This window comes from Macrobrachium rosenbergii, chromosome 53, assembly GCF_040412425.1.
Source record: "Macrobrachium rosenbergii isolate ZJJX-2024 chromosome 53, ASM4041242v1, whole genome shotgun sequence".
Lineage (NCBI taxonomy): Eukaryota > Metazoa > Arthropoda > Malacostraca > Decapoda > Palaemonidae > Macrobrachium > Macrobrachium rosenbergii.
In genome coordinates this window covers 44962174-44980931 of record NC_089793.1, presented here as the reverse complement: position 1 = coordinate 44980931, position 18758 = coordinate 44962174, and the positions used below count along the sequence as shown (strand labels likewise).

General features: G+C 37.1%; 1 protein-coding gene and 1 pseudogene across 3 annotated transcripts; both read right to left on the bottom strand.

Moving 5' to 3' along the window:
* Window positions 1-4120: 4120 nt before the first annotated feature.
* LOC136834428 (uncharacterized) lies at window positions 4121-16389 on the bottom strand. Of its 3 annotated transcripts, XM_067097024.1 has the most exons (8): window positions 16285-16389; window positions 11473-11587; window positions 10638-11132; window positions 10218-10310; window positions 9382-9496; window positions 8506-8712; window positions 8232-8276; window positions 4121-5566 (listed from the first exon to the last, which is right to left on the bottom strand). In XM_067097024.1, the coding sequence occupies exons 3-6, from the start codon at window positions 10693-10695 to the stop codon at window positions 8646-8648; spliced, it is 333 nt and encodes a 110-aa protein (XP_066953125.1). In that variant the 5' UTR covers window positions 10696-11132; window positions 11473-11587; window positions 16285-16389; the 3' UTR covers window positions 4121-5566; window positions 8232-8276; window positions 8506-8645. The 3 variants fall into 3 exon arrangements, with proteins under 3 accessions (XP_066953125.1, XP_066953126.1, XP_066953127.1); XM_067097025.1 differs by lacking the exon at window positions 10638-11132; XM_067097026.1 differs by lacking the exon at window positions 10638-11132 and having other exon boundaries at window positions 11473-11590; window positions 16285-16387.
* LOC136834121 (uncharacterized) lies at window positions 12354-18702 on the bottom strand (annotated as a pseudogene).
* Window positions 18703-18758: the final 56 nt, after the last annotated feature.

Genomic DNA, 18758 nt, shown 5'->3' with positions numbered 1-18758 from the left:
TATATATATATATATATATAATTTGATGCCTCTTGAGCTAAAAAAAAATAAAAAAGCCTAGCCATCTTTCATAGGCTAAGGAATATAATCCTGGCATATTGATCATAATTTTTCCTTAACAATTATTACTTACTCTTGCATCTGCCATGGTTGAATATCACGTACCGAGATTTGTGCCACGAGGCACTCGCGATGTTAGTGCCATATCTTGCATAATGTCACCGCGCACAACTATCCTGGCATCACCTATCATAAGTTCTCGAGTACCTCGTTGCAATGACTCATTAAGGAAAACTAACTGCATGACTTGGAATTCACGAAGCTAACTTTATCATTACGTGCATGACTAATTTTAGATATTACTTTAGAGATAATGCTTTAACTCTATTTTACGTTATTACTCTGATTCATGATATAATAAGTCACTGAATACTTTTAGTTTGAACTTGATATAATATTGCCGTAAAGTATCAACAAGATAATTTTAATTTAATGAATTAATTTCCAGCAGCTCTGTACTCTGCATGTTATAAGTGATGACGTATAATTTGCAACTGATTGACTCGCAGAGTTAATAATTTTAAGACGTTAGTGATATTAAAAGAGGAGGTAAAGAGAGATAATAGCTTATCCAGTCGAGCTGACTTATTCGTAGACATTCCCACCCGATTCAGGGTGCGGAATGTCAACTTGGTTGGGGAGGTGTAATGAGGGAGACCTCTTCTAAGCCACCTCCCCCCCTCTAAGTTTTGCAATAACATACAGTATAGCCCTCATAAGCTTGATTTGCTTTTATTTTTTGGAGACAAGTACAGTAACGTTAATAACACCGCTGACTAACAAGGGCAGGTGCGGGAAAATATTGCCCCTTCCTAAAGAAATCGTTCATTCCTCCCCCTTGATAATCTTTTAATCCTCTTCTTTAACCTAGTGACTGCTCGAGACCTTCCCGGTAATCACTTCTGGAGACCAAATCCTGCTTGAGGTGCAGACGAGCTGGTGAAGGAGATTAATCCAAAAAAGAATGTGGCTTGGCCCCTTAGCAACTGGTCACCACGTGGCCAGTGGCCTGCCACATGGTCCGGGACACATAGGAAACGGACTGCCAAGCTAATAGACAGCACCATCTGGAAGGAAGAGAAAATAATCCATCGAAATCCTAAAAGGCAACTCATGAGTGGTACTTCCTCAGAAACACCAGCAGCAGAATCCATACACTTGCCCCTTCCACTACACTCCCTTAGGCCCTGTCCACACTAGCGGCACTGCCCGACGGGCAAACACTGTTCCCGAACCGTTCCACTATACTGACTGACCGAGTATGGAGCCAGAACGATGCGATTGTCTGGTAACTCTGCTTCAAGAGCCAGAGAAAATATAAACAGCTGGAAGTGCCCGACGGGCATGCCCGCTAGTGTGGACAGGGCCTTAGAGCCTTGACCCCGGCTGTTTGGAGCCTCAGTCTTTTACAATGCAAGCCCTTTAAATTCTTGCCCTCATGCTGGCGCTGAAGACGAGGACCCCTGTCTCCGACGGAAAAGTAATGTACCAGAAATGAGGTTTTGAATCAGTCGCGAATCTTTCATTTCTTCTATTGAAATTTATTTCATTTCCTAAGTGCAATTTTCCACAGAGACCTGACTTATTTAGTGCAGTGATTAAATGTCCAAATTCACAAGTGTTTTATCAATGCTTAGAATCGAGTTGCCTTTACACCTTCCGTGCATCCTCTGTTCTCCTTTATTGTGCTACCTAGTCTTTTGTAAGTAACTGAATGCGTTCTCGATTGCAGACAGAGTTGTTAGCTGTGGAATCAACTGTTCACCTTGTGCTTGTGCCGTGGTCCTAACCACTGCCCCTCACCCCACAGTGTCCATCAAAGAGGATTTTTCCCCAGTTCTGTCATTGTTTAATTTGTTGTAAATTTAGTTGTTTGACAGAATCTGTTTTACCTGTCTGTTTCTGAATTTCCCCATTCTTCTGATTTAGTTGTCAATTGTAAATATGAGTGATTTTAAGTGACTCTGCATGTTTATCTGAAACTTTCCCTGTTGAAGTAAGGCTTCAGCTCAGACTTCATGTTTTTGTTTTACCTGAATCAGCTCCTTCAGTCAGATTTGAGAGTTTCCATGGTAAGTTCCACAACCCTCAGTGTAAAACTTTAATTATATATATATATATATATATATATATATATATATATATATATATATATATATATATATATATGAAAGCAAGTGGCGCTAGAGAGCAGATGTGCTTCTTAAGTACTGTCATATTCTGAAAAGTACAAAGCTATTTTTTTTCCTTGTGGCAGTTGTCGTGTTGTACATACAATATCATTAGTAAGTATCAGTGTCAATAAATCTATATTATATCTAGCAAAAGTGGAGAATTATTTTGTAATTGTAAACTGAATAGACGACAAGATAAAGAGCAGAAAGGATGTGAATAATATGAGTGATATCGTAAGAAATTTATTTCTCTTTAGCATCAGTACTGATAATGTCAGAAGCCAAAGTGGCTCTGTCCTAATTGTTTTGATGGAGCGCAATTAACAGTAAATAGTTGCTGAGAGTTGGAGAATGGAACCACTGTACTGAGAAGGAAATGAAGCTGCTAGAGGACCAAAACGCTGAGATAAATAAATGGCGGGATTGCTGAAATTAAAAATATTTTTGGAAAAATGCAACTGGTGACTAGGCAAATTTGCTCTGAGAAATTGACCGTAAAGTTGATAATGTTGCCAAGAAAATTGAATCATTAGTGGTTGATTCCAAAATGATAGTTTCATGGAAAAGGCTAGATTATTGGAAGAGCTACGGGAAAGATGACTGCTCCTAACAAAGATAAAATTCAGGAAAAGAATGTATAAATTATTAATAAGGTCCGCGCCGGCTTCAGGTTGTATCACTGACAAGAAAAGCAAGGTTGCTATACCCTTTGTGATATACCTGTTGTTGATGTGAAGTCTGCTTCCAATATCAATGTTGTTGCTAATTTTGCTGTGGAGGCAGCCGGGATGATGCAACGACCGGATACATAACAAGGAAGGCGCTGAAGCCAGAAAAGAGCGGGAAATTAAAAACAGAAAATGATGATTTGTAATGTCAATAAAGAGTAGAACGAAGTGGCTGGTGCGTTAATTAAGAGATATTATCACCTACAGCCATTTCCTGATGTACTGATATGTTAATTAAGAAACATGTTGCAAGTGGCATTGCCCACGTCATTCTGAAATGTGATCCTGATATTCAAAGGATGTAGAAGTATGTGATGTATGCATAAATATAGCTCGTGATTGGAAGCAACCAAGTGGCTTTATAAAGTGGTGTTATTAAAACGCTGACTTAAAGATAAAGTATAGAATTTATTCACTGTACTCTTCACGATGTGTCCTCACCTTGTACTGGATGTAATGTGACAGAGGCTTTGTTTACACGCTTTTTGTTCTCTCTCTTTTGGAACGGCTTCCCGCGATCAGCTGCCGCTGGAATAAATCTCTTCAAATGAAAATCTGGGTTTCTTTACTCCATATGAGGCGACGAAATGGGATGTGTGGGGACTGTCCTCTGTCGGTATGCTCTCTGCTGTCTATCTACTGTCTAATACCTTGGTCATATATACGTAAGGTGCTTTCATCGCTCACTCGAACATTCGAGCCTACTCTGCCCCACCCGAAACTTGAAGTTCTATGAGAGTTTGTGAAACGTCTCCTCAAGGCGCGCAAACTATGTTCGTGAACCTAAAATGAGCCCAAAAAAACGACACTAAAACTACCCATTTTTGTAAACAAAAAGAGCTCATAGTAGGTCTTATGAACGTTCATGAATGCTTAAAACGAACCCAAAAAGCACCTTCATGAACGTTCATGAAAGCTTAAAAAAAACCTGAAAAGCACCTTTCTGCTAATAGCCTGTAGGCCTATATACATTGGGTTTGATCCCCAAGGAAGGCAAGATGGCTAGGTATAAGTCACCTTACACCCTGAGCCTGTACATGTTCACCTAGCAGTAAACAGGGGCCTGGTATCAGTGAACTGTTATGATGACCCATCTGGGGAATAAGCTGTCAAACACAAAAATTAAATGTTTCCAAAATGTTGAATAATATACTTGCATTTTAAGAACCAATTTATTATAAATCATAATACATTACATTTAACAAAATAATCTTTCCTTTATACAGTAAAAAGTACCCAAAGGAAATAAGCAGAAAAGAACATGGAATAAAGTACCTACACAACGATTTTTTTTTGTCTGCTGTAATCTTCTTGAAGTTGTAGGCATAAATAGCATATAAAGTAAATTCCTTTTCAACTGTATGTTGAAGAAACCCCATTACACTTAAAATTTCATTTAATATCACCATTCAAAACTGTACAATCTTCATTTTATTATTTATCATACACAGTACCATATGTACACATTTACTCAGCAAGAAAATAAATTAAATAATGGCATTCCTGAGTGTGGAGAAACAACTATGGAGTTTAGTATTAACAAGGTCAGCCAAGTCTAGCCGCCTCTATGACAGACTATGCTAATAGAATTAGATGAAGCTAACATGTACAAAACCACAACATGCAAACCTGTTCAATTTTTCACTTATACACAAGGGCTATATAGGAAAATTTAATCTCATGGCATTCTTACAGTCCATAAAGCACCAACAAAAATGACTCACTCAATAGTCTATAGTACAGCCATAAACGCATTAAATGTATTATAATTAGTTTTTACATATTAGAAAGCTACAATATGTCGGTATCCATCCTTCTAATTCCAGATGCTTCATACAGTAGCTATCATAAGTACTGCTGCCTTAACTTTCAAACTGAATGAATAAATATCAAGAACAAAATTGGGTATGCAGTCTAAGAGCTTTTACCCAGGAAGGATGAATAGCAAAGAAAAATAAATATAGAGGAGGTAGCTACTAGAATTAGGATAGATCTGACCACTCGGATACAGACTCGTATGTTGAATATGATTTTCTTACTAATTTTTAGTTTGTATCCGAGTCATCAGATATCTCTTGTAGACTTAGTAGAGACAGTGAATCCTCACTGGCAGAGCTATCACCAGGATCTGCACCTCCAGAGTGAAAGTCATTACCAGCCTGTCTTCCCTGTGAATGAGGTTGAGCTCTTCCATGCTCATCACTGTTATTTGACCTTATTATCCCACCTAACCTAGCTTTTTCCCTGTGTTGTTTGGATGATGCTCTAGTGCTTGTGTTTTTCAAATAAACTGAGAGAGCACTTGTTGCCTCTCTTGGATCTATTGAAAGTGTCTTGCATGCAGTAAGGAGAATTATATCCCTTATTTGTGGCATCTTGCTGCTCATGGACATCTTTGTCCCCGATCTACCGGGTGGCACAAATATATTGCCAAAGCCAGTCGCCAGCAAGTCTCTGCATTGACACTCGAATGATGTCCAATGCCGAGATTTTACTTCCATGTTTTGGTTTTGGCGCTAATTCTACGAGGACTTTTAAAAGGGAGCCTCTGTTCTTCTCGCTATCTAGGTGTTCCTCTGAGAACTGCTTTTCCCGCTCAAGAAGCTGTTGATAAAACAAATATTTATTAGTATTCAAATATTGTTTCCTGTATTTATAATGAAAAAACTGCAGACATGCCCATTTCTTATTGAAAATCACCTGAAAAGCACTGCACATCCTTTAACAATGTCAAGGGGGTGATTTCAGGAGAATTTTTTTTTTTATTTGACATCACATCTATGAATTCTATTAAAAATTTTACACAATGTAAGCTTAAGTGAACTAAAATGCTTCTGTAACTTTTTCTGTTTTTTAGTGTAGCCAAAAAAATGCTTAATATAATATTAAAAGAGCTATTTTTAACCTCTGAATGCACTAATCACAAATTTGCTAACTTAAAAAATAAGATATTTAAATTTTAAAATAGTGGGTGCGGAAAAATTGGCACTTTTAACCATTCCCCTAATTAAAAAACCAGAAATATTAAAACATTATAATTTGATACAAATTCATAGTACACATAAGCCTACATTGTGTGAAGTTTTTTACAAAAAAATCCAGAGATGTGGTTAATGTCACATTATGGTTTGTCCTGGAAACACCCAAGATTATCTTAAGATAGAGTTTGAATGTGGCAGCGTTGTTTAACCCCCAGAAGGCAGGTGGTAATAAATGTTACCAGTACCATTGTGTACTCAAAAAGCAGGTGGTAACAGGTGTTACCAGCAAAAAAAAAAAAAAAAAAATTCTACTGGAAACATCCAGGTTTTTGTTATTTCCTACTTGAATTAAGTCAGAGGAAGCGTTTCCAGTCGTTAAAGAAGGACCCTATTGATGACACATGATTTTAGATGAATTTTTTTCCTTATTTCCCTCCCTCCCTGTCTCTCTAGCCAAAAATGTGATTTTGTGTTTTTCGTACTTATTGTTACTTTTATTACTTCATATGCTTGATATGAATAAATTTAGTTAATATGATGAATCCATCAAAACTTATTCGAAAATATAGTAAATAATATATGTATTTTTTTCTTTTTCACCTCGTAACCTTTACTTGACTATGTTCATGATTTTCTTGACCACTGTTCATGATTTACAGGGGAACAATGGTTTTTAATTGATTTATGGGGGTGGCCAAAAACACCTGCCATGGGTGGCAAATGTGTCCTTTTATGACCCGCCGTCTAGGAGTTAATACACAATTATTGTAAGCTCAACCTGCCCATTCATTTTACTTATCTATGACAGTAAATAAATTTTGCAATACTTTTGGGGAAAGACCGTACCCAAAACAAAGTTAACTAAAATACATTAGCAAAAGTAACACTAACACATGCGGATGAAAAAGTGACCCAATACATACTGTACAGTGTACGTGCATAAACCTCATGCACCCGCTATTCATACAATAACACCCAAATGTCATGGACTTAAATTCACCTTAGAATCAGTGGGAAGTATTATTTTTCCACTGCTGTCACTGCAAAGGCCACACATTCTCAGGAAGCTAAACGCTACAAAATCAACAAAAAATGTACAAGGAATCCTTAGCATAATGGTTGCATTTTGGATATCATGTGTGTCACCAAATCACACATAGACAATATATGCATACAACTCAGGAAGTAAAAAGCCTTACTGCAGGCTTACACAGCTGTAACAAAACCCAGAACACCCAAGCACGGGAATGAATGAGAATGTACTATGAAGTAAATCAATATTAAGAGTTATTTTCTGGATAATTAAGGTGAGAAATTTGGCATTATAATACAGTAGTGAGTATATGTAGTACATACCTCATTGCCATACAGACAGAAGTGACAGTACTAATTATATGCAAATATGATGAAAACAATGTAGATGTAGATGCCCGGATAAAATGGAAGTTAATAACAAACGTATGTTAATGTGAAAAAAGTCTAAACAAAATTTCCAACATTGAAAGACGTGAAGCGGTAATAATTATTTGAGAATTCTAGTCTGACTGTCTAGAGGCATTTTTGCCAGGCTATCTATTAGCAGGGGCAGCCTATGGCACTGAAAATATTGATGACGGTGAGGACAGAGTAACCAAAATGTGAACACAGATGAGAAAAAAGGTCTTCACTTTTTTATAGTCTACTTTTTCTGAAACTGGCAAATTTACACCAAGTCACTTTTAGGTGCAGAGAACAAATGACCTTAATCCCTTCCAAAATTGTGATTTGATTGCAATTAGAAATGTGAGGGATATTTTATTTTTCCTATTATGTAAACCACCATTAAATCCCATAGTTTTCATTCATTCATTCATCCTCTGCACCTGCAAGTGGCTCAGTGCAAGTTTGTCAAGCTTAAAAAGGCAACAGTATAGTAAATGTAAGCAAAGCATCTTTTCTCAAATAACTTACATTCAGCCCTCAATTTAACGGATTTCGGTTTAATTGATACCATCAACTACAAACAGCATGCCCTTTTTGCCCAATGCTTGGAAAATTTATCAAGCATGTACTGTACTTTAATTTTACTCAGTTTATTACCACATAATTTCAGAAAACCTCCCACAAAGTGAAAAACACAAATAGCTACAGAAATATGCCTCCAGTAACTGTACAATAAAAAGAAGGGCTTTTCAACCTATGGACAGGCTTTCACCGAATTAGTTTGTTAAATCAAGGGTTGACTAGACTATAATATCAGCTATACACTACCAACACCAGCAGCATTGTTAAGAGACAAAATACATTACTTATCCGATATCTTGCTGCAAACAAGATGACGTTCAGCCTTCTGTCTGGATATAAAAGAAGTTATATTCTTATACTGAACAACCAGTATACAAAGTGAAAAAATCTGACTTGTATTAATTATTGTGCAGAGGCTATATTAGAACCAGGAAAGGTTGGGTACCCTTATTTATTAATTGGGGGTAATTCCCAACTGTAATTTATTCTTCAGTGCTAGGCAACTAATGATCATATTGCATGTACTTGTATCCTGCCATTATTTAAAAGCTCACTTACTTCTTCCAATGAATTGGCTCTGAAGCCAAATGACCGAAGTATCTCGAAGGGGTTTTCCAAAGTGGTTTCCACAGTTTTATTTTCACCACACTTAGGGTCCAACGTGTCCATCCTATTCTTGATAAGCCGGACATCCTCTTTCAATTCTTGGACATCCTTCTTGAGTTCTTGAAGCAAGTGTAGCAGCAGCGTTTGCTCTTGAATATCCTGCAGTAACAAAATTATGCTATGTATGCTAATTGATATAAGTAAAAAAAAATTATATGGTAGAGATAGAGCAACCCCACTTTGGACAAATTATGTTTTTCACCTCACTGGATGCTTCATTCATATTTTTGGTACCACAAAATAACCTTATCTTATCTGTGACACCTTGCCCCAGGGAGCTTCCAACTGGGGAGGTGGCCATGGCAAAAAAAAAAAGTCTCCAGTATCCTAACCAAAATAAACTACAGCGCATATATATTTCTTTTAAGTAGTCTGAAGACTTGATCTGACCATAGTGGGGCCTGCATTTAGCAACATACAGAACTGATTAGTGATTACTAAGTTACTGTGCAATCCAGAACTCAAAACTTGTACTTCAGTGAAAAAATCAGAGGAAGAAAAATATTGAGACAAGGAAGGAGATTGTTGCCCAGACCAGAGACCGAGTACCAGTCCTTGGGCTGCATGGGATAGGGAAAGGTGAAGAACTTTGTATCTATGATCAACAGACAATAGCAGGATTTTGAAGTTCGGTATTCACACATTCTCCTCTGTCCAATCCATAAGTGGTGCAACACAAATGTCTTCCAACACTAGCTGATAAGAGACTTTTGTTACAGAGTAGGTTTACTGCAGTACAAAGAAAATAAATCCTATATTTTGTCTCACCCTTCTTTTCCGCTAACTTGGTTTTCCTTCCTCTCGTCTCCTTTGGTCTTGTTGCGAACTGACTCCTGTACATCATCATAAAGCCTCCTTCCTTGTGGCCTTGGGGTAACAGCTCCTGGAAACAATTCAATAAAATAAGTTAAAAGTTTAATGAAATCGAGAGCAACTTATGAGATGCATTAAACTGAAGGGTCTACATCTCAGATTTGTCAGTTTAAGGGGTATGTCACATATACCATATTCTAATCAAGAATGGCAATCAAACAAGCACGCTGTATTGCAACTATGAGCCATCAGGCAAGGCATCAATGATCATTCTGGGGTCTCATTTGAGGTCCCGGTCCTCCCTTTCAAATCTCCTGAAAAATCTCATCAGTGCAAATAAGTACCGTATGCGTAATTCTTTTCACTCCACAAAAAGAAGGTAATTAACCATGACCCTATCTTTTGTGTTGTTTCTCATGGTAGCAATGTAAAAGGTTCATTAATAAATGGAACATCTTATACAATCAAGATTATGTCCAATTTTCTATATTTGGTATATATAAAGGATGATCAGTGCCCAGAGACCCCAGAATCAACTTGGCTAAAAATACTGAGCTAATTCTATTCTGCAGATGTGTGATAATCCCCTAACGAGGAGTGAATTAGGTAGTTTTACATTATAACATTCTATAACAAGGAGCAAAGTGAGTCAAGTGCATGCACAAAGTTTTTTCCCCTGAGCAGATGGTCCGTTCTCACCCCCAAAACGGAGATGAGATTTTGCTGCTGACTGACTGAGATACAGTAAAGTAATGCATGCTGTCAAAGAAAATGAAGTAGAATGATAATACCATTAAGGTCAGCCTTGTAACGTCCATCAACAGCTTTCCTCTCAGATGTAACTTGCATAGATTGGCTCTCATCACCACTTTCAGCATTCACATCTGGAAGTACAGATTGAAATCAAGGTGTGAGGAAAAGATATGATAATTATCTCATTCAACCACCACTCACACATTGCTAAAAATGTTACAAACTCCACACCAAGTGCAAGGGCTGGTAAAAGGAAAGAAAAGAGTATAATTAAAATTAAAGAAAAGAGTATAATTACCTGCAATGTTCTAAACTGTAATTGTTAACAGCAGTATTTTCAAAAATTTATGCTAAGAATGTATGGTAGTGCTGATATACCATTTCACTTGTAAAATACAAATAAATGGCGATATTTTAATTCAATTACATACTGTATATATGTTACTGTTGATACATACCAAGTATACTGTTTGAAGTACAGGTACTGGGGCTGGGGTTATGCCCTGTCTGGGACATTGAAGTGGAGTCCTGGCTACATTTGGAGTGGGAGATCTGCTGACGATATCACTGAATGTCCTGGGGCTGGGTCTATAACTTGTTTTTTTACTGCTAAAGCAGCTTTTTTCAAGTAAGTCTTCTAAATCAGTAACAGCACTGGAACTGGTGCTGACTGTACCAAGTTTCTCAGTGATGTATGCATCACCGTCTCTAAGGCTATTGTAAAAACCTTTCAAAACTCCTGCTAATAAATCCCATTTATTAACATCAGGATCTGAACAAACTCTAATTAATTTCTGAACATTTAATTCATCGGCTGATCCCTTTTAGGCCAAAACATTTAGTTTTGACTCTTGTTGTGCCCGTTTTGTCTGACTTTTTAATTGTCCTGACCCAGCCCCAGGAACTGTCAGCAGGCTATGGTCTTCTGCGAAGTCAAACACAGCCCACCATTTCTGTGCACAACATACAGACTGTATATTAGTAGACTACCTAATATATCCTATTTAGTATACTTACTATAATTATATATCCTAAATCAATTAATCATGTAAATGTTCTTTTTACCTTTATGGATGCAATTGAATCTCATCCCTTTGAAGTGAGAATGGATCAGCTCAAAACATTTAAATTCACAGGTGAAATACCAATGTACCTGTACAGTACACTGATATAATATTGTACAGCATAGTATATGCACTCTGCCTGTCCACTGAATTTCATACATGCACACACTGAACATTCTGCATGACTACAAAACATCTATGAATGAAATAACACCTCTCTACAACTTACTTGTGCTTTTTCCGACTGCCTTGAAGAAACACGATTAATGATGGAAGACTGCGAGGAACACATCTTCTTTGCTGGAGGAGTTTCCAGCTCTGACTCGGAAGAGGACATTTCAAATCTGCTGAGAAGACAATGATATCAACAAAAATGAGCCAGAGTGAAATTTATACTTTTTTTAAATACTGTATTATGTACATTACCTGGTATATGTATAGCAAGTTTAAATGTCACATACTCCATAAAAAGGTTACATAGTATGGCAGTATTAAGTTTAAACTTACATCTCTTTTCTCTTGTAAAATCAGCTTAAAAGTAATCCCACAAATATACAAATGAGAAATTTACAAATGTAGAATACCTGTACTTAAAAAAAATCCCCACTTTCATTTTTGCATGCCTTGCTCTCTACTAGTACACTATGGGCACGCCTCCCCTGGGAAATTAATAAATGAATGAAGATCAAGAAGAAAACTGGGTATGTGGGCTATGCACTTCTACATGGGAAAGATGAAAAGTATAGAGAGGAGTATAAGTGGAGCCAAAATGACTTTGGTACGAAAAGTTAAATTAACTTTGTTACACTGGGGTTATGTTTTTAGTTGGTATTGCTACAGATTTACTATACTATTAAGACCATACTGAATTATATTTGGTGGGAGTGATTCTTTTATTTTAAATAGGACACTAGTTTATCTATGGAGAAGTTGCTGCTTTCAGCCAGCATATCCTATAGGGTATGGTTACTGAAACATTTGCTCTTTGGGGATAAGGGGGCCACCGCTGATTCAAGATTAACCCTAAGGGGGTGAAAGCCCACAAATGTTAAGCACCACTGCCTTATACAGTATACAGTACACTAAGTTCTTTAATTACTAGATTATATTTACTTCTGTCCTTCCTGTATAAACATTACACGAGTTCATTGCACAATAGTTATGTTATATGTTCAGATAAGTTTTTACAAGTATAAATCCTCATTTAGTTAGAGCTAATGCACAGTACAGATACCATTATGCTTAATATAAACAGTTGTCCTGGTCATGAAGCATTGCCATAATAATGGAAATGTTTTCATATTCTGGCAAATTCATGTTTTCTAACTTATCAATGTCTATTTTCATTCCTCTCCTGCATTTCATGATGTAAGCTGTATTCACTGTGACATAACGGTAATCCTGTCTTCGCACCTGGTAACAACCAATCTTTCTCGAGTCAAAAGGTTTTTCATAAAAAGGGAATGATGCAACATACTCCATGCATGACACTGTTCCATCAGTGAAATCTATTACCTGTAAGCATTTGCCCTTTTCCATGTTAACATATATGTTGTTTGGGGATTTTGTACTGATACTGTGCGTAATGTCTTTCAGTTTCATTGTACATGCAGCTGCTTGCATTCTCTGAACACCCTTGACCAAAGAGATAATCGGTCGATGGCTAGACGTCACCATTTTTTTTGAGTTCCCCTAGTTTGCTTTCAAATGCATAAGCACTAACATTATCTATGCTACCATGCATTTCAGCCACTGAGGGAAAGTGTAGCTGACTGTGTACATTATACACCAAAAGAATTTCCATATATTTCCTGACAGTTATCAACAAATTTCTTCATTAACAACTGGCAGTACTCTGAGTAGGGTTGTGCAGTCCTTTCATCTACAAGCAATGCACACACACTGTTATATGTGACAAGATTCTGGTAGCTTTCATCTGTGGCCATCAGATTCTTGAATACAATCTTAGCCGTGTATAGTTGCAACTGACGGATTTCAGTTGCCTTGAAGTAAGCGAAGTCTTTAAATGAGCGTGGCTTACGGCTGAAGCAGTTTGGAATGAAATCCCTCAACTGTATCATCCTTTTGTTAAGAGTGTCTACATTTCTACTAGACATACGACACTTGAACTGATCAGTTCCTGCTGACTTTGGGCCAAAAATGTTCCAGTTCAATAACTTCTTCATGCATCCTCCCCCCTGGTGCATGAAATCAGGGGGAAAGGAACTGATCATGTCTATTTTCAGCCTCAGGAATGGGCTATCCTTTCCATCAGCCTTGCGGTGACTTAGTTGTGATTTAGTTCTAAAACTATCATCAGTTCTGAGTGGTAGCTTCCAAGTACGAGGCCAAGTCATTCGGTATCCATCATGGTACCCTATGCTCTCGCACTGGTCGCACCCAAACGTTGAAGAGAACTGTTTGACATGCTTTACATGAGCCCGAGCTGGGGCATCACATACAATGGCTGCTATAGCTAAGCAGAACTTCTGGTTATGAAACTCTAATCCATTTTCCATCAAGTGCCTGGCTTCTGTGATGAAATCTTCCAAATATTCCAAGTCGTGAGGCTTCCCTGATCCAGCAGTCAGTACAACTGGAAATACCTTCCTTGGTCTTAAATTAGCAATCTGAACTAGTATAGGCCAAGAACTTATGTTGTTACTCTTGAATAAGGGTAAGCCATCATTGTTAATTATGATGGATATGGTATCCAGTTTCTTAACATCATTTTCTGGATAAAACTCTAAGTAACACTTCAACTGGACCTCAAACCCAAAATAATAGTAATCATGCCCTGACTTACTTTTGAGGGCTTGAGTTATAGGAGGGTATGTGACTTTACATAGCGATTTATATGATTTAGGGATGATGCCAAATAGGTTTCTGTGTTTGTGAAGAGTACTAAGAACAGCATCTACCTGCACTGTAGTCATGCATGTTTTTGGCTGCAGATCTTAAATCATCCCAGAGGGTACCAGGAGCATCAGCTTCAACATGTAAATTATGATGATCTAAAACCTCACTATCACCTTCACTCACTTCTGAACAATAACCATCATAATTGTGACTATGGCCTACTGCCTCCTCATCTGAAGTGTGTACATACTTTTCATTGTCTAAAAAATTAACACAGCTGTGCCTGGATTACTTTCTGTAGTACCAGTGGTATCTGGTACCACATCACAGCTTAAAAACTATGTCTTTCCAACTCACTTTTACCCAAAACTCTTCTAGCAAGAGCCAGCGCTCGTGCCTCTTCTCGTTTTTCTTTCTGATTGCCTGTGTGCTGCTACTTTCTTTTTTATATATATTTGCCTCAATTTCTGTTTCCTTATTCTTTCTTCAATGAAATAATTTTTTATAAAATCTTTATTGCCGCAACTTACCCTCATTGTCAAAGTATCATACAAGGCATGCAAAATAAGTGGCATCCCATTACATTATGTATAGTAGAGTAGGTACCAGGATATGAGTCAAAATGTAAAATTTTAAACACGGAACATAGTGTATATAGTTGTGATAACTTTAGTTTCTTGATGGGATGAATTTGTTACCTCGATCTAATTTCAGTACCAGTAACAACTGTACCTGGAAATATGAAGAAAGGGATTTGAAAGTTTTGCCATAAATCTTGCATAACTTACTGGTACAGGTAATAATTTAAATTATTAGAGGTTAGGTGTGGGTAGTTTTTAGTACCTGGAAGAGGGCCTCCTCATCTGTCACCATTATTACATACTGTACTAACATTAAAGGGGGGATTGTGGGAGGGTAAAATGTGACGGGGTGAGATTATGAAAATTTAACATTTCATAGTCCTATAGCCTACATTTGTGAAGGTTATTATGATCAATCAAACATAGTTTCTTCACAATATCTCTTATAAGTTTTAAAAACCATGTATTTTTCAAAGTTCATTGAGATATACATTCACTAATATAGTCTACCTTCAATTGACACACTTTGTATCATCCCAAGGTGCTGTACTCCAAAATAACTTTTCTCGGGCAAGATCATAAGTGATTTGAAAATCACATTAAAAAAAATCTTATAATTTTGTCCATGAAAAAAGTCTATGAAAGTAAAATACATATATTTTTAAGTAAAATCAAATATGATTGGTCCCCAAAAGGTGCATAATCATTAAGCTAGCCTATATTTAGGAAATGATCTAGGCCTAGGTATGCCTACAAAAAACAAAGGTCAATGTGTTTTCTTTTAAGTTCGTAATTAAGGCCATAATTTCTGATTAAACAGAAGTTAATGAAAGTCCAGCCATGCGCAGTGCAAACTCTGCTCCATGACGCTTTTGAACATTTTTGTCAAAATACCTTAAGTTTTGAAAATTGACGCCATCTCAAAGGTTGCAGAGTCACTTGTGTCAACAAACATTCCATTTCATATCTCATTTTGTTGACGAAACTTCAATCTTTTGCATGGTATGCTTAAATACTGAATTATATTGTTGTTCCACCAATAAAATATCGAGTGAAAAAATGGACCATTTGCCGATACAATGAACCATTTGACGATGTTTTACCCTAATGCCTACGTTAGGCTATCTAACTATGTGGTATATTTACGTTAGTTTTAACAACACTTACAGATGGTTGTTGTCAATTAATAGGTACCTATATCTACGAAACATTTTCTACTAGAGTCGTAGGTGTCTAGGCCCTATTTTCCGAAACAGCAGGGGATAGGTATTCTAGTTTAAGGTAGATTTAGGCTACCTCTATTATACCAATATCGACCGTGGAGCTTTTCCCTACAATTATAGATTTGGTTACGATTAGCCTATTATTCTTATTTAACTGATTTGTGTACAGACAATGCAGTATCATAGCTATATACCTACTAATAGGTAGGTAGTTTAGGCTAAACCGAGACAAGATTTCAATATGGAAACTACGTAGTATTTCTTATATTTCAGACAATTCTACGACACTTTTCTTGTCTGGCATTTCCACCTCATTTAGGACAGCATAGACAAGGCCATTAAAACTACAATTAATGACAGGAAAATCAAATTACATACCTTTTCGCTGCCGGTAACGAGTACAGCTGCGGTTGCACCGTTGCCGCCAAAATACAAATGTTAATATTGTAAACAAAGCGGAACAATACTAGACAGGCAAATCCCAATGCGCTTTACCATGTAAATTGGCAATAGTATAATAATATGTCAACATATTATTAAAGATTACGGATATGCATTCCACTGATAACGTAAATACGCACCCATAAGCAATTTCTACATAATATGACTAGGGAGAACTACTTTGTCATGCGGATGTACTATGTTCTGTGATAATGGAGAAGCCCGCCAAATTAAAATTTCCAGTTATCTTTAAACTTGTAGTTCTAGGGCAATTTGATGGCGTTTTTCATAAGTTACATAGCATAATTATTTAATAATGTGTGTATTGTATACAATGTACTTATTTTGGTTATTTGGGGGTAAACGTTCATAGTACATGAAACAAACTGTTCTCTGCTATTCGTAGAACACAAACTCAAAATGCAACTATCACAAGCCTGAAACAAACCGCTCATTTTGGGTTTGCAAGAGTTTGCTTCTGGGGGGGGCGCGTTACCACTCCACAGACGTTACTATTTTATGACTATAGTGCTCGGGCAGTCTGGAAGTATTTAAAAAAAATTGAAATTGTACATTCATAAAACTTCACTAATATCTACCAACAAATATTTCTGAAAAATAAACTTATGTACTAAATTTACATATACTTAGTTAACGAATGTAGAACGAAAGAGAAAATTACCGTGTCTTTACATGTTTTGTTTGGCACTGGTACAGAAAATGGTGCTAGTGGCAACTATACGAAGGAAAATCATAACCTCATAATTTAGGCTTTGACAAAAGGCTGTTCATGTTAATGGCAATAGTTACATTACAATGAGTATGCAGCACTTATGTAACATGCTTTCATTGTCAGAGATATGGTTATATTGAGAAGGAATGTGGGTTTGTGATGATATTGTTGGTAACCTTGTACTTTGGGTTTTGTCAAATGAATCAGCTGTATGAGACTAACGCAAGATACCTTAACAAATAGGTAAATTGTATCGTGGACACAGATGTTAATGTAATACTTAACAACTTTATCCTTGAATGTGGCAGCTGGAAATAGATGTGATAAATGAGGAGTTTTCTAATATTAATATTCTGTGTATTTATGGTAACATGTGTTCACTGCTGCATGTGTTGTTGATAACCAGGTGAAAAAAAGTGTGTATAATATTTGCCAATTGATACTTTTATTTAGAAGCAGAATTCCTTGGCGTCAAGCATTGTGATCAATTTTGCCAGCAATAGGCAGTGCGAGGAAATGAATGTCGTTCCGCGATGCCTTCACCAGGGACCAGACCTGATAAAGAAAGCTGCTAAAATAGGGAATAGTAGGTGTCTGCTTGTCACCGTCAATACATATGGTGTGCTCAAATATCTGAAAGTATAAGTCTTCATGACCAAAGATGCAAATTAGAGATAAAAGCAAGAAAACTGATGGTTAAAGAAACAGATGCACGTGGCAAAAAATACCGAGTAAGAGTTGCAGTTATTGTCAGATTAAAAACTAGCGTCGCCATGCAATAATCAGAGGCCGATGCACCGTGAAGAAGAATATCAGAAGACACTGGAAGCTGTTGCTTGAAGAAATTTTAGACAACCGAATGGACCGGTCCCTTTACAGAGTTGTCCTTGAGCTCGGCTTCTAGAGACTAAAGTTGGTTCCTCAGCTAAGGAGAGGACGCAGGTTTGTTTCAAGACGGAAAAGCGAGGAAATGCATTGCGAGAGAAGAAGAAAGAAAGGGGGAGACCCTCTTGCTACTTTTTGTCTTTTTGTGTTCTCTAATGGCCTGTGCAATCGCTAAGAGCTACGAGAAAGAGATTATCCGTCTGTGATCGCATCAAGAACTTTGGACAAACTGATTTCATTTACAGTTCACTCTCTCACTCACTTTGGTGTTTAGCCATAGTAGTGATCCTTGGCTGCCTGACCCAGATCCTTAAATTTTGTTAAAAGTTTCATTAGTTTTTTTATATAAACAAAGTAGGGATACTGACATTATTTTACATCTTGTTTATTTTCATCAGCTTTGTTTTAATGAGATTTCATCCATTTTCTTTTGTCGTCTTCTCCCGAAAAAGGTCACCGCACACCCGATGGGTCTACTAGAATATAGAATCACCATCACACCTCTTCGGGGACCTCCGCCATTATCACGGTTTATTCAGCTGGACCTTCTCAAACATACTCGACTCCGATTTCCCTTACCGGTAAGTCTGATCTCTCTCTCTCTCTCTCTCTCTCTCTCTCTCTCTCTCTCTCTCTCTCTCTCTCTCTCTCTACCATGATCAAGTGTCTTACCTGCCAAACTGTAAAACCAACACCCACAAGTAACTCCTCAATCCAGTATGTGCAGAAGCGTCCATATCCACCAAAGAAAATAATAAATCATATCTATATTTTGGTCCACTTTCTCCGGATT

Coding starts and splice junctions, on each gene's coding strand:
- LOC136834428 (XM_067097024.1), bottom strand. CDS start 10,695: ATGTCCCAGACAGGGCATAACCCCAGCCCCAGTACCTGTACTTCAAAC. Junction 9,497..10,217: donor TTACAAGGCTGACCTTAATG/GTATTATCATTC, acceptor AATTGTTTCCAG/GAGCTGTTACCCCAAGGCCA. Junction 8,713..9,381: donor CAAGTTAGCGGAAAAGAAGG/GTGAGACAAAAT, acceptor TTGTTACTGCAG/GATATTCAAGAGCAAACGCT.